This window comes from Spea bombifrons, chromosome 3, assembly GCF_027358695.1.
Source record: "Spea bombifrons isolate aSpeBom1 chromosome 3, aSpeBom1.2.pri, whole genome shotgun sequence".
NCBI lineage: Eukaryota > Metazoa > Chordata > Amphibia > Anura > Pelobatidae > Spea > Spea bombifrons.
Window position 1 is genome coordinate 114,186,268 of NC_071089.1, and position 15,964 is coordinate 114,202,231.

General features: G+C 45.6%; 1 protein-coding gene across 1 annotated transcript in view; it reads right to left on the reverse strand.

The window, feature by feature from the left end:
• CD2AP (CD2 associated protein) overlaps nt 1–15,964 on the reverse strand; it is a 33,363-nt gene that overhangs the window by 5,403 nt on the left and 11,996 nt on the right. The window contains exons 3-13 of the mRNA XM_053461295.1: nt 13,817–13,964; nt 12,772–12,872; nt 9,386–9,506; nt 7,447–7,643; nt 6,321–6,408; nt 6,056–6,150; nt 5,579–5,677; nt 5,025–5,061; nt 4,761–4,823; nt 4,475–4,634; nt 3,945–4,087 (exon numbers count right to left, since the gene is read on the reverse strand). Of these exons, the coding sequence (XP_053317270.1) occupies nt 3,945–4,087; nt 4,475–4,634; nt 4,761–4,823; nt 5,025–5,061; nt 5,579–5,677; nt 6,056–6,150; nt 6,321–6,408; nt 7,447–7,643; nt 9,386–9,506; nt 12,772–12,872; nt 13,817–13,964 (1,252 nt within the window). The remainder of the gene's footprint in view (nt 1–3,944; nt 4,088–4,474; nt 4,635–4,760; nt 4,824–5,024; nt 5,062–5,578; nt 5,678–6,055; nt 6,151–6,320; nt 6,409–7,446; nt 7,644–9,385; nt 9,507–12,771; nt 12,873–13,816; nt 13,965–15,964) is intronic.

Below are 15,964 nucleotides of genomic sequence, written 5' to 3' on the forward strand. Positions count from 1 at the left end.
AGCAAACATGGCTGCATACAGGTGCATCGCTGCCTTACACGTACCACCCAAAAGATACTTACTATTATTATTATCATGCTTTATTTATATGGCACCGACCCTTTACACAGCGCTGAATACATATAATCACGGGATCTCACAAAACTAGAATAAGCAGCACAAAGCAATGCGTTGGGTGGAGAGGGCTTGGCCCACAAGCTTACAATCTAGAGTGTATTAAAAGTGAGGTTTGCAGAATAAGTTTTGTAAATAATTAAAGAAATATATTTTATTATCTGATTGTCACTCCAGTAGCCGGTACAGGAGCCGGCCATGCCTGAGAAGCATTCAAAAAGAGCTCTCTACTCCTGTTGGACACAGCGGGCTCCTGTACTGCCTGAGATCTGCTTCTGGACTGAAAACCAGGGGGGCAAAACGGCAGGGGGGTGGGCATCAGTAGTTAGTTGACCCCCCCCTTTCTACACCCATAAGAAAATGATTCTGAAGACGTTCCTTTTAATATAAATAAAAGCTTCCTTAATTTTTCGTGACCCCAAAACGTGATCCATCAGCTTCAAAAGAAACCCAGGGAGTTAGGCTTAAGTTAGAAGACCCCCCCCCCCCTATACTGCTGATTAAATAACTCCAATATCAGCTGCCAAATATAAATGTAAGCCATTTGTGAGCGCTGTGATCTCTAAACAGAATTGGGCTTTAAAAGAATAAACATGGAGGGCATAACATGTTCCTTACTGACGGTGCCCAAGGCCTCGGGAGGTGGTCTCCAGCCATCTAAGCACCGCTCCGAAGAGTAAGCCGCCCGTCACTGCGATCATTTTCTTTACTAACTTTGCGTTGGATGCCTTATTTATCCCGTTCTCAAAATACGGGGATCTGAGGGTTTTAAAAGGGTGCGGGGGATCTATTAACGTTTTATAAAGCATTAAAGTCTTATGATCTAAAAAGTCACATTTGCACCGGCACTTTATTAAAGAACTCGCGCAAGATTTTCGGGGTTTTTCCCCTGTAACGTCCCGAGCAGTCTCACCAACAAAGAATGTACGTTAAAGTAATTGGACTTTATTCAATGAAATCAATGACCTTTAGGAGAAGCTCCAGCTCCAGGGATCATTGCTTACGGGGTCCCGTTTCCATGCCGCCGATTCCCTGTTTAAAGCAGCCAAACAGCAGCAGAAAAGCGTTCTCATTGAAATGGACCAAAAACCCAGCCCAGGAGCGGCTGAGCGGGGAAAAGAGGCAAAAGCAGAATCCCTTCGTGAATTTAGAAGCGGGACCACGTGGAAATTCAAAGGACCCGGAGGGTCTCTAAACAGAAATCAAATGAAACGTCCATTTTATATACAATAATAATAGGGAGGGACAAAATTACAACTCAGTTCTTAATAAATGTAAAGAACATCCCCAGAAATCACCTTGATTTTGTATTATTTTTTAAATTAGGAACTCAATGAAATGATCGCGTTTCATTTAAACTCGGAATAAAAACCACACACAGCGATAAAACAAATATAAACCAATCATGCGTTAAACTCACACAATGGATGAACTGTAATGTTCTGCGCATGTCACCGCGCGGTGACACATACTATACGGTCTGCATACAGAAGGACAGGCGGCGCCTGCTGTATTTGACACCGTGGTCCTCAAACCCTTCAGGCGACGCGTCCTTCTTATTACTTTTGAATGCCTGTTGAAGTCCTTAAATGACTTGTATGCACAGGAGAGTAGGGGTTAAATACCAGACCTTGAAGCTATGACCTTTCATTGAATTCCCCCCCAGTGTACACAGGTATGCTTCCTGGTTCCAGCAGAGCCGGCCAGAGGGAGGAGCCAGCAGAGACAGCCGGAGGAAGAGCTAAACTTTCTAACTCCAGTAACTACACAACACCTGCACCGATCTGCATGCAGTAAAATGCGTTGGAATCCATGCAAGATGAACTGCGACAATATGAAAACAGAACTGCAGTGGGCCTTTCATTTGTGAGGTTAAAAAGCAACAATGCATGGCATGATTTCTTTTAAAACAGGGTTTACGACTTCCAGGCGACCCCTTGATGCACTTCACAGATATATATATATGTATTCTATGTATGCGAGTTTGAGGACCATTGTGCAAAGGAGGGCCAAAAGTTTTAAAACACAGTGTACATGCATACGTTACACAGATTGGCTACAATAACGTACAGTACTGCCCCACTCTTAACATGTTTATACCTGCTATTAGCATCACAACAACTACACATGCTATACATGCAGTACACAATTAGTCCAGAAGGTGGAGCCTCTCTACTTAACTGTGTAACTAATGGGCAGAATACATCTGATTTGCCCCCGGTTTAACCTAAAAGGAAGCCGAGCTTTTATTAATGGGAAGCTGGGTGGGAAGAAGCAGCCTCACATTTCACCTAGAATAACTAGGTTACGGGCTCCCGGCCTCTCTCTTAACGCGTTAAAGGACCCGTCTAGGGTTTTTCAGTGACAAAAAATGCGATCTTACCAAAAAGATGAAGGGTAGGGGAAGGTCCTGACACGAAAGAAGGAAAACATGGCAAACAGGAGAGGAAACAAAATCTGGAAAGAAAAGCGAAGGAGAGGAAATTTCGGAAACAAAAAAAAAATATCTTGTAAAGTAGGAGAATGAAACATTTGCAGAAGGAACAGAATGAGACGATGTGTAAAGGAATATCTCAGAGGCCCCATATCCTACGGCTACTGTCCCCAACGTGACCCACTACACAGTGACGGAGGTGTATAGAACATGCCTGCCCATATACATATTGAGAGCCAGAGTGATCACAGCTTTAAATCATCAGTTTCCATAGCAACTACTCTACGTCTTCAAATCTGCTCCACGATTAACATGTAAAAAATACGCCCGCAGTTTCAAAACTTGAATATGATCACCCTAAACTTTGCCTGTAGACGGGAAGCGGATCGTATGAAGTTTTTTTTTTATGGGTCGTGGTGCGATTGTGAACACAAAAATTATGTACGCAGGGAAGGAAACCTATAGCTATATACGTCAAGCAGATTAAAACATATGGATATGTAAATTAAACGGCACTTGTGGACACCGCATCAGAAAAGAAAGTACATTGTAAGTAATTTAAGGACAGCCAGCAGAATTAAAACTAGAAATTAAATGGATCATGGAATGACGTGACAGGGGTAAGACTGCAGACTGTATTCTAACCACTAGGTGGCGCTGTATACCTGCATAACGAACTAAACGGCGTCCGAATAGCAGCGATAGCGGAGATTTCCTCACCGTGTAATCTTTATGGATATTGCAGGGCCAAAACCGGCCCTTGGTAGTATACAGTTAAGGTGTTTTAGCTTACTCTAGTTTACAGCAATCAGCAACTTAACAGGGTGTGAATGGAAATTAAGATAACACTCCGCTCGTTTTTATTACAGATAACACAATGTAATACAAGGAAGTAGTACTTAACTAAGAGGGTGGTAAATAAGTGGAACCGCTTCTCATCAGAAGTGGTAGAGGGTAATACAGCGAGCGGATTTAAACTGCATGGGATAGACATATGGCTCCTGAAGACGAGACCAACGACTGGTGAAGGTCGGTCTGTAATGTAATGAAATGTTTGCCACCTGAACAAAGCCGGTTTTGGTGAGAGCGAGAATTCAATTGGAGATTATGTGACTTATATTTAATTCAGTTTATGATATAAATTATAAAAAGCATTGTGAGAATAATCGTGCCCTGCCTACAACGAACAAAACCGGGGCTTAGAAATAGCACCATTATTTACTTTTAAATAAGATTTACTCTCTGCCGTCAGTAAACGTGATTAACCCCTTAAGGACAATGGGCGGTCCCTAAACCCATTGAAAACAATGCATTTTGAGCCTGTACATGTACGGGCTTTGTCATTATGGGGTTAAAACCGGGATTAAGGACGCACCGGCAAACGTGTTGTACGTACCGTGTTCTCTGGGGCTTTTAGCGGCACACGGCTCGACTTCTACGGATTTTGGCCGGCTCAGAATCTGCTCCAGGTCCATCTTCATTTTACTAAGCGGCTCAGGTTCTGATTTGGGTCGAGTGAGAGGAGATTCCCCGTTGGGTCTGAAAGAGAACGGCGTTATCGGACAGGAAAGTTAAAAAGCAAAACAAAAAAACCAAAGGCGACAAAATATAATAAAACCTTCTGTTATCTTAACAGCAAAACCTAAAGCGGTAAAGAAAAAAACTAAGTAAAAAAAGGTATCAAAAAAAAAAAAAACTACAATGGGTTGTCCTTAAACCCAATACCACCACACCATGCATCGTTTACCACCACAGACGCCTTCGTTGGGTCTTCTGTAAAGCGCTCAGCGTTGAAATAATTATTTATTAATTTATATAGCGCTGTCATATTCTAAAGCGGTGCACCGTGGGAAAAAGGCACGTTAAAAGCAGAGCATCGCGTAACAATCCGGACTCGACGCGCTACATTCATCTGCAGGCACTCACTTGGATGTAGGTACCGGTAAGGCTGGCTTTTCGGGTCGTTTGGGTGGGATGGAGACGGACTTCAACAGGCTATTCGACTTGTTTGAGAGGGAGGGTTTCTTGGGGGGTACCTGAGGGGCGGCTGGTTTGGAAGGCTTAGAATCCAGAGATGGCTTTTCATCTGCAACGAACAAATTATACACAAGAAAGGGTTAATGTGTGACTTTTAACTCCTTGCAGCCTGGCCGTATGGAGAAGTCCATCGAATGGTCACCACCGATACATTAACCCCGCATTGACTGATCACCTTTGTCTTCCGGTTTGGTCGGGGTAAACTTCTTCTCGCTGATGCGAAGTTCCGGCTTTGGTGCTGGAGGAGAAGATCGGTTTTGTGAGAGTTTAGTACATTTCTTGGACTTTTTCCCCCCCACCGGTCATTAAAAATGTAGTCGGGTTATGCTTACAATCCAAAAGTACAAATATATTAATATCTAGGATGGGTTGTCCTTAAACCCATTAAAAAAACAATTCCCCCCGCCAGGTTTTATTCCCAACACGGTCATTCACATACCTGGGCTTTTACTAGGAGGTGGGGGCTTCTTTGGTTTCTAAAAGAAAAAGAAACAAGTCACGCGTCTAAAGCACTGTATGAAGTATTAGCACAGTACAAACATCAATAATAAAAATATTAATAAAAATAATAATAATAATAACAGCACAAATATTACCGATAACCAACAGCAGCATTTTAGAGGCACCAAGTTACTGACTTGCAGTAATTGCATAAAATATAAAGAAAAAACCCCCACAGGCTGAAAACATGAGGACGATCGGTCGCAGCAGATTGTTAGATTATTATTGTGTTACAAAAATCCAAACAAAAAGCATATTTTGCTGGAAAGTTTTAATAACTTCTTGTGTTTTGAGACAACACGTTCCAAGCAGAGAATCAGCCGGCTTGTCTCTATCCATCGTCAGTAAGACATATAACATATAAATGACATATAAACGAGCACGTGCCGGACCAGCGCAGGCGCTGAGGACATATGCCGACCGACATCATCGGATAGCAGGCGGGTAACGGATGCGCCGCCAACAAAAGAAACGGACAAGTTCAAAACGTACTTCTTTTTCGGAATCCGGGATCATGGCTGCAAAGTTATCGGGGAAGACTCCTTCTTTACCGTTCAGCTCTCCTTTCCACCAGCCCGGGTCCCCGGTGTCCTGCAAGAGAGGAGCGGGGAGTTTCAGCAGCGCTCCAGAGGGGCCGCGAGAAGGAACTTTTACATATTTAAAAGGATTTATTATTTCTTAACACAGTAGGGGGGGTAGGAGGTGAACGAAAGGGTCAGAGGCTTAGGTGTAAGGAAGTTATGGAACAGCCTCCCAGCAGAAGTGGTAAAGGGTAATACGGTGAGGGGATTTAAAAATGCGCTGGATAGACATACGGCTCCTGAATCTAAGACGAGACCAACGACTGATTAAGGTCTGATCTGTACAGCAGGAGAGACGGGCGACTAGACGGACGGACGGAATGGGTCAGGATTCTATGAATATATTATATAGTTATCAGTATATAAAGAAATACTCGCAGAAACGCACTTTGCTTATGATCTGGATTATGTCCCCTTCTTTAAAGGTAAGCTCGTCATCGTTGACTCCCATGTAGGCAAACAGCGCTCGGCAGGTCTCTTTGGCTACAAACAAGAGATGAATGGTTAGACGTGCGCGACCCGCTCCCTCAGTCAGTAACGTTCAGGTACGACAGGGCACAGGCCGATCACGATCCATATAAAACGGGGGGAAAGGCGTAAATATACGGAGTTTCCGTGTTTGCTGAAAGGTTGAAGGCAGATCATACTCGTACCTTTAGGCTTGCTGTCCGTCTCCGCCCGGGAGAGTTCAGAGCTCGAGGTGCGGAATAATCTAGAACCTGAAGGTGGGGTGGGCAACGGCTGCAGAAATAAGACAGAACCAGATGTACAGCGCTGCGGAATACGATGGCGCTATATAAAACAAACAACAGATACTAAAACGGGGGACAAAATGAAAACGTAACGAGGACACCTTACAGGGCATACGATGGGCAGGCGTCTCGTTCTGTTATTCTGCACTAGGACACGTTGTTACAGCACATGAAGGTCGCGTGGCTTTGAAGCACTATAAATAAGTTGAGGCGTGTGAACACCTGCCGTGACTGGGACACGGAAGACCAAGTTTAGGGCAGTATTCACTAAACCACGTGTTGTGGATTTCGGTCGCTAAGCTCACGCTGTGTTACGAAAGGCCAGCCCCAGGGAGCTCCCCCTGCATTAAAGTCTGAGCGGCCCTGTATAATGCATAGTGAAATCAGTGAGACTGCTTGGAAGGGGCTCTCAGCCTTGTGAGTAAACCCCCTGTGATGAGCAGCCTATGTAATACAAGGTGGGGAGGACGTGCAAGAGGAGAGGGCAGCAAAATGTGGGGGTTTTCCCCCAAAACAGACAGGAAGCAGCGTTTTACAGCCCCAGACGGGGAAACTTTCCGCAACGGAGCTTCCAAGGGCCAGAAGCCCCGAGACGCCACAACGTGTCATAAAGCATCTTCCGCAGGAATCGCGGCTATTATTATTATTATAATTACAGCAGGACGGCCAGCTTTCTGCATTCTCATTGAAAGGAACACAGGGATTTCAGATATCCGCTCAGAGGAGGGATATATAATATATAAATATATTTAATATGACGGGTTACAGAATTACAGGGCGGCTTCCCTGCAGGCATAAAGGGGTGATTTTGCGCCGTTTACGGCATAAATACAAGAAATCATAAACAGGATGTTAATCTAAAAAAAATAAAATCTAAAAACATTGCCTGATTTTGGTTTAACCCTTTAATCCATTAGGAAGCTTTTCAGAGCAGCAACGGGGAAAGAGAGCAGCGGGGAACACGCCGGCTGGCGATCGGAGGGCTCGCTCATATATAGGACGCCTGCCATGTCCGCACGCCACTCACCTTCTCGACCCTTTTGAAGTCCGAGTCAGAATTTGCCATCCTTGGTCTAAGCTTCAGCGAGCCATCTTTGAAAATATCTCCAAACCCGACGCCGATGATCTTCTTTGGCGGAGCCACAGGGGAGGGGGACGCCTCCGGCCCATTCCCCGGGGAGAGTACCGGGGAGGCAGGGGAGGCCGTAACGGCCCCCGGCTCAGCTACGGGGAAGGAAAGGAAAATTATATAAATATATATATTCTATTTGTACATCTTTTAACCACTTGAGCACCAAGCAACCCTCCCGGGGTGGCTGTATGAATTCCTTAAAACTTAGTCCTTTCTATAGCATGATCCCCACCCACAGGGGTCCGCAGAATCCCCCCATATGCATTTGCCCCTTTGCATGCCTGTCAGCTATTCTGACGCCCCCCCCCCAATAATTGGCCCTATTGATTTCAATGAGTTTGCTTTATGGGCCATCAATGGTTAGAACCATCGGACCACGGAGGAAGGCAGCTGCAGCTTCCACCTCAGTTTGGTGTACTTTAAATACGCATCGTTCTTTAGCAGGCCTGTCAGGGCCAGTAAATCTTCTGTGTACCATCAGGTTAGGCAAACACGGCCCGAACGCGCTAATGCTTACAATATACCCCGCGGCAGGTAATGTGTCATCGGGTACACGATAAGGAACAATGGAGGACGCCAGAAGCCTGGACGGATTTATGGTTCCAAAGGTCGTATTGCCCAACAGCGGACCTCAGACAAAAGAGGTGGGAATGGCGCGAGGGACACGGCTACAACCCTGAGTCTGAAGACGTTCTACAGGAGGAGGACATTTTGGGTCCAACTTTTTCCTAAACGAATATTCTGAAACTACCCACAAGCAGTGTAAGCGATCGGTTTGAAGGATCGCAGGGCTGAGAAAGGTCTTGGAACGGCAGCCAGCATTAATGAATCCGTTTTCTTGTTTTAAATCTCTCCCCCTTATTCTCCAAACTCTTATCTCCACGAGACAATCGGCAACGTGATGAGAGATGCTTTAACGGGGAGAAGGAGTCATGGAAATCCAGAGAAAAAGGATTCAAGATGGCAGTGCCCGTTGTATACACAGCCAAGGAACATATAATACACAGATTTCTATTCTAACGCATTATACGCCCCGGGCCTCATTTGTGAGATACAACAAACTGTATGAAATGAAATCCGTTCTGTGGGCGAGCCGCTCACGGCCAGATCCCTGGGCCTGGTTGCCCAAGACAGAAGACGAGGCGGCCATGCGCATGTCGAGAAGCGGCAGTTTAAGCCCTCCGGTACGAGGTGGGCCACAAATCGCACACGGGACGCAATAAACAGAGTTTGTGATATGAATGATACATTGTAAATGTCCGTCTCCAAGCGCAGCACGCGTGTCTTCCGTGACGCCGTCCCTTTAATAAGGCGAAGTTAATCAGTAACGTGAGAACTCGTTATCATAACGCTGCTCTCACGGCAAAGGCTCAAAGCGTATGCGATGGGGGCAATATAATTATATCCGGCCACATAGGCAGGGCCGGAGCGTGCAAAGCAAGAGTGGAATGCTGCAGGAAGTGTTTGGCCGGCCCTGGATAATGTATAGTTAAACCAGCGAGTATCTCCTCACTCACTGAATGATACATTATGCAGGGCCGGCTCAGCCTTTTGTTACAGATGCCTGGCAGCGTTCGCTATTCATTATGAAGGGCCAAGGAGGGATTTGGAACCACAACTCTCCTGACAACTTTAGTGAATACCTCTAGGCACCAAAAAAACATCGCTCTAAAACCTCAAGTAACCCAGTTTTGGGGGAGTTTTAAAATAGCCGTATATTTGTGATTGTAAGAGTGGATAAGGGAGCATAAGCGTGGATAAACGTGCCGATCGCTTGGCGTTTTATGTACACGCTGGCCGTGTTTTCCATCCGTTATGTAGATTTGTCGATTACCTGACTCTTCGAGGAGGTCCTGGCTCTCCCCGTCATCTGACGGCTCCAGCTCTTTCACAAAGTTGGATGGAAACAGGCCGGATTTTCCGTTGTTGCTCCCGCTCCACCACCCTTCCTCGACCTTCAAAATAAATAAATACATTTATTAAACAGATAAACGGGGCTGTGTTACACGCGGTACAGGAACACGTCGGCTGCCAGCGCTTTCAAATACAATGTATGGTTTTAGTACGGATTACACAACTGGAAGGTATTTAAGGAGAGGTTAATATGTTTTATCAATTAAATGATATTATAAATGCACTCACGGCAGTTCCAAAGTTTGGGGTCACTGATATTTTCATGGAAAACAAGAAAATTACCAGCTGTAATATAATTTTGGAAGGGTTTCTAACAATCAGCCTTTTAAACTTAAACTTGGATCAGCGAATACAACGTGCCATTGGAACACAGGAGTGATGGGAGTGATAAAGGGCCATTGGAACACAGGAGTGATGGGAGTGATAAAGGGCCATTGGAACACAGGAGTGATGGGAGTGATAAGGGGCCACGGTACGCCTATGAAGAGATTCCATTTTCAGGCCAAGGAGTGACAATGTCGCAGACTTAGGTAAAACCTTTTGGGGCAGGTAAATTGCCGTTGTGCTATAATGTTAGAGATATTAATAATATCGGACAATAAATATTCATTTTTCTTTATCTTTACATTTTTGGGGGGTAATTTATGAGACCCTCATTAAAGCATCAGTAAAGCTTATTTATAACTCGCACCAATTACCTTCATTAAAATATTCGCACAATCGTTACCTTAAAAAATGAAAGAAAAAGGAAGAAGCCGCGCCACCGATCCCTTCCCTGTATTTAGTTACATTATATATTTATATTATATATTTATATGACATAAGTGAATTGTAAACAGCCGCCGAGAGTTCACATCAGGTACGTGACCAAAAACCACAGAAACATGTGTTTCCGATATCTTGGCACATAATAAAAGAAGATATAGATCATAAAGAGGAGACGGACGAATAATAAAACTAGAGGCCGTGTCAAAACGCGTCGCTGCTGAAGACATAAAAAAATATATATATTTTGTAATTTTTCTATATTATTTATGAAGGGAATGCGAGCGATTTCTTGCGGTCACGTTTCATACCCTTTATAGAATTGGTTTAAATATTAAAAAAAAAAATTTTGGGGGGGGGGGTCATTAAATGTCCTGGAAATCTCCCAGGAGCTGAACACATGTTAAGACATACTGATAGAGAGGGAGAAGAGGGCCCTGACCTGGTGAGCTTACAATCTATCGGCATTCTGCTTTCTTAAACGTTCCTATGAAGCATGGGGGGGGGGCTTTAATTAAAAGAACTAAGAAAATATTACTTTTGTGTGGTAAGGAAGGTGAGGTAAAGGGCAGTCCTAAATTACCAGAAATAGAGATATAGAATAATCTAGAACCCAGCGTGATGCCGCGTAGCGACGTTGGAGGATAGGGGCAGATAACGCCAGGAGTTTCCGCAGGTTTCCTGCTAAACAAAGTTTAGCTTTATGGATAAAAAACAAAACAAGAAACAGCGAGTGAAAAGTAGTCATCACCGCCCAAAAGGTAGCAGAAAGCCCTGGTGACATCACACACGTCACGTGAGATACATGACATCACACACGTCACGTGAGATAAGTGACATCACACACATCACGTGACATAAATTACATCACACACATCACATGACATAAATGACATCACACTGCCGGGTAAACAGCAAGGCCACATCCCTTTGGACTTTAAACAAATTAGTCAGAGCTGACAGGCAGCAGTATGCACACTATAAATAGGTGAGAACGTGACCGAGCGCATTACGTATACGTCAAGGTGAAGAAGCAGGAAAGAGGCTCGCCCACATTTTTTTTCATTTATATATACATTTCATTTTTACACACAGAGAAACACAGAATGTGACGGCAGATCAGACATTCTCCCCAGTCAGGAGCCGTATGCTGATCCCATGCGTGTTTAAATTCCCTCACTGTATTACCCTCTAACACTTCTGCTGGGAGGCTGTTCCACTTAACGATCACCCTCTCAGCAAAGTAAGACTTCCTTACGATTTATCCAAGGCGTGTATAAGATGAGCCAATTCAAAACACGCATTCACAAAATGCTTGCATTAAACCAGGCACACCTTATAGCTGCAACCGGGCTAATACTGCCGAAGCGGCGGCTGTACAAATACATTTATCATGACGCCATTCTGGATAAGGAAACACAATGCCCGAGGCAATCATGTAGTCAACAAACCCTGGCAGGCGGGAAAGAAGATTGTTTTAACAGCTTTCCAAATATTTGATGTGCCAGCATGCGCATCCGCCGCGTCGGGGTGCCTTCGGAGCAGCTGAAGTTCTCGACCCGCAGGCAAAGGGTCCAGAGAATCCACTCTGCCCATATTAATCCTTCCAAACAGCGGCATCACATATCCCATTGTATGTAATCCATCGGAAATCTTACACGCCAGCGGATCAGCGGCCGGATCCCGGGATCCTTCTACCGCATCGTACTTAATACACAGAGGGGGGGTAGTCCAAAAAGGTTCCTTTTAAGCCACTGGTCTGGATTCCTCAACAACACGAAACCTGCCGACGCACCTTGGCTTCGCACGCCGTATGGCGGAAGAACATCCTAGATCTCATTTATCTAATCAGACTCTACAGAGAATGTTACTCGGCGGAACCTCCACAATCTCCCCAGAACGGCCCGATTCATCACACTTATATCGGAATTAGAGATAGCGGTTCTAGATCACCATCTCTGAGTATGGATTCTCACATGCCATATGTATACATTAAAGCCCCATCTTAAGACGTCTTGCACGAGGCCGCGGACCTCTTCCATACGGGTGCGATGTATATGATTAGGTTATAAGAAAAGCAAAACCAGGGAGCGGTCCCGGGGCAAATAGAGGACATTTACCGTATTGTCCTGAGTATAGGACCGACTTTTCTGCGCTTATTTAAATATTTAAATCAGGCGTGTGGCCTATGACGGGGTTTAGCCGGCGGTGCCCGGAATGGAGCTCTTCCAGTAGCGCGGTCCTTCAGTAATGCGGTCCCCTTGCAATGTGAGCCGACAAAGAGAGTTCCACCTTAAAAAGGTTATAAAGTATCGCAGCCCCATATTTAGAGTCATTTTAAGATTCTCTCCTTAATAGACGAGGCACCGTTACTTAGAGGATGCCTTTCTTCAAAAATTTAATTCCCTTAAAAAAGTCACCATGGGGCCTATATTCAGGACAATACGGTAGTTAAAGCCTTAAGTAGCGTTCTCCAGAAAGCTATTAGGGTTACCGTGGTAATGTCAGTTTGGAAGATTTTGGTTAATTTCCCCCACGTACCTCTTCGATGATGTCCAGCACTTCTCCCACCTTGAGCTCCAGCTCGTCTTCGTTCTGGGGAATGTACTCGAAGAGGACTTTACATTGTCTCTTTTTCGACTCTGTGAACGAAATAAAAGCGATTATGTGGCACTCGGGGTGCAGATCGCAGACATAGAGGCGCGGAATACACGGCTTCACCTACACAAGACACCTGAACACTATCACATGCTACCACCTCCCAGCAGAGGTGGTAGCATGTAATATGGTGAGGGGATTTAAACACGCATGGGACAGACTTGTGGCTCCTGAATCTAAGACGAGACCAACGACAGGAAAAATGGTCTGGACTCAACAGCTTTATGTTATAGGTGTCTTTCCCGGGGGCCGGTTTCTCTGCTCCCAGAGGCACCGGCTTTATATTATAGGTGTCTTTCCCGGGGGCCGGTTTCTCTGCTCCCAGAGGCACCGGCTTTATATTATAGGTGTCTTTCCCGGGGGCCGGTTTCTCTGCTCCCAGAGGCACCGGCTTTATGTTATAGGTGTCTGTCCCGGGGGCCGGTGTCTCTGCTCCCAGAGGCACCGGCAGTGATGAGTAAGGGCCTGCGGGGTTATTTGCTTATCCGGAACGGTTCTTAAATCATCATGTACTTAGCGGGTAGATTAGGCTTAGCTTGGATTTCCCGGCCGCTCACTGCTGGTTTTTGACATTTGTTGTTCCTGCTGTAAAGACCTTAATCAGTCGCCGGTCTCGTCTCGGGAGAGTCGTAAGTCTATAACATGCACGTTTACTCACAGTATTAGCCTCCGCTACTTCTACCGGGAGGCTGTTCCGCTTATCTACAACTAAAGTAGCCAAACCTTACGAATGCAGCATAGTAGTGCGAAAATCTTATTCACTAGAATATGATACATAAGTAATCGTGGCTCACGGGCCATTTCCCAGCAGCCCTGTTTAGTGTCGATATTATATTATTATACACTATATTAGCATTAACTGATATTGACAGCCGCGATATACTGGCGGCCGCCGGCAGCATTTTACGGCACGTTGGCGTTCACGTACTTTTCTTGAGAGACTTGGTCGGGGGTGGGGGTCCCAGTCCCGGAATGCCGTACACGCTGATGCGCTGGACCAGACTGGCTACATTCCCAGCTTTCTCCCGTTTGGCGGGTATTTGGTCTTCCGTTACTTCGGGATCCTTCTTCACTTCCTAGGATAAAAAGATAAATACAATTACACTGACGGGATACTCTGCGCATGCACACCGGAGGTCTCTTTAGTCCGCATTGAGAGTCTGCATTGGAGCTGGCTGGCAGTGATTATTCCACGCATGCGCGCTGCTGAATGCTAGATGTGTTCTCGTGGAAAAGATAAATATATATACGGAACCCGGGGGATCAGCACGGGGCTTGTCGGACTAAACGGGTTCTAGCGGCCGCAGGGAGAGGAAGATTGGGAAAGGAGTGAAACAAGAAAGTACATATCGGAGGAGGTTCCATCCACGGAATTCGGCCTCAAAACAGGCCTTCAACACCGAAAAACGTTCATATCGTTACAGAGAAAACAAATGGGGGGGGGTGCTGGGAAAAGCACCGCATCTGTGCTCGGGAATTCTCGGGTTTAAGGGGAAAAAGATAATGATGTCATCCAGGCCACAGAAACATTCAGTGTTTCAGCCAATCATAAAAACGACGAGCTCTCCTTCTTCAGTCATGACCCTAAAGAAACCGCGTAGCGACCGGAGGATCATATTTACCGCTCAGCCCTCTCCGGAGGTCACCGGAATCCAAACCGCCTTCACCTGCCATACCTGCAAACTTATGTCTCCGACACCAGACGAGCCAGAAGGCTTGTTTCTCCCTCAGAAATCTCATGGTGCTGCCACAACCACAAGGGATTCTGGGTAGGCGCATGCAAATAAGGCTAACAACAATCACCTTTTGCCTCTATATCCACTTTATACACGGAACCCTTGAAAGTAATTGCATTTGACCTTAAAGGGACAGAGCCAGGTGTGTCTGCGGTGGCAAACAGAGGCAAAAGGTGATAATTGTTGACCTTATTTGCATGCGCCTACCCAGAATCCCTTGTGGTTGTGGCAGCACCATGGGAAAAAAAAGCCTTCTGGCTTGTCTGGTGTAGGCGCATGCAAATAAGATAAATAACGATGCCTTTTTGCCTCTATATCCACTTTATACATGGATCGCTTGAAAGTAATCACCCGCTGTAATATATATATAGGGGAAAGCTCTTTAATGGTTTTATTAGGAGACATTTACAGCCTGAAAGCATCCACCCAAGCCGATAACCTCACAGGAGGAGAAACAATTACTGTCACCTTAAAGGAGGACGATGACGGGGAGGAAATACAACTGTAATCATTTAAAGGGACAGTCAGACCATGTAAAAAATAAAAAGAGGGGCTCTCCGCGCGTGATACACCGCAGACACACCAGGTCGAAGGCACGGACGGGGGGCAGCAGGGTCCAAATCTAAACACTGGCGCAGGGGAAGACGGCAGTAAAAGGTGCTCCTCCGCGTGTATCCGAAATAACTAACATTTCCAGCACGTTCCAACAAACCTCTGCAAATCTATCCCGAGAACCCCGTCAGCCGGCTCTCCGGTCACATGACGATCACGCACAAAGTTACAATGGAGGAGACGATTATCCAGCGGTCGCCTGATTTTTTCCAGCTCAGAAGAAGAAGCCGCTGAGACCCCTGATGGGGGCTGAAGCGACAGCGAGGAGGTCGCGAGAGGAAACAGAGCCACAGAGCGCGACTTCACAGCAACGGCACCGCTCCGGCAGCACCTGCGTTACTTCATACAACCACAAAAAACGAGACGTAAAAAAACAAAGCCGGAGAATATTCACTCTGATCTCTACAATAAACCAAAAAAGCTTCCTTTAAACGGTTACAGAATAGCACAATGCACAGCGCTTCGGCATGCGTCGGTGCTATATAAAGCAATACTTGTCACTTTTTCGATGACATCATTTTGGCTGTTCAGCTGCTCGCTGCTTCTACACTCATCCTCTTTACCCAATATTTTGGGTTTTTATGTGAGTTAAGGACAGGGTTGCAAATCTTGGCACGGCGACCTCACCGGAAGGAGGGCCAACTCTGTAAAGAGTTTCACGTGAACAAAAAAAAACAATAAATAGCTGCTAAAGTGAGTTACCGCCAGCGGATTCCCCACCCCCGCCT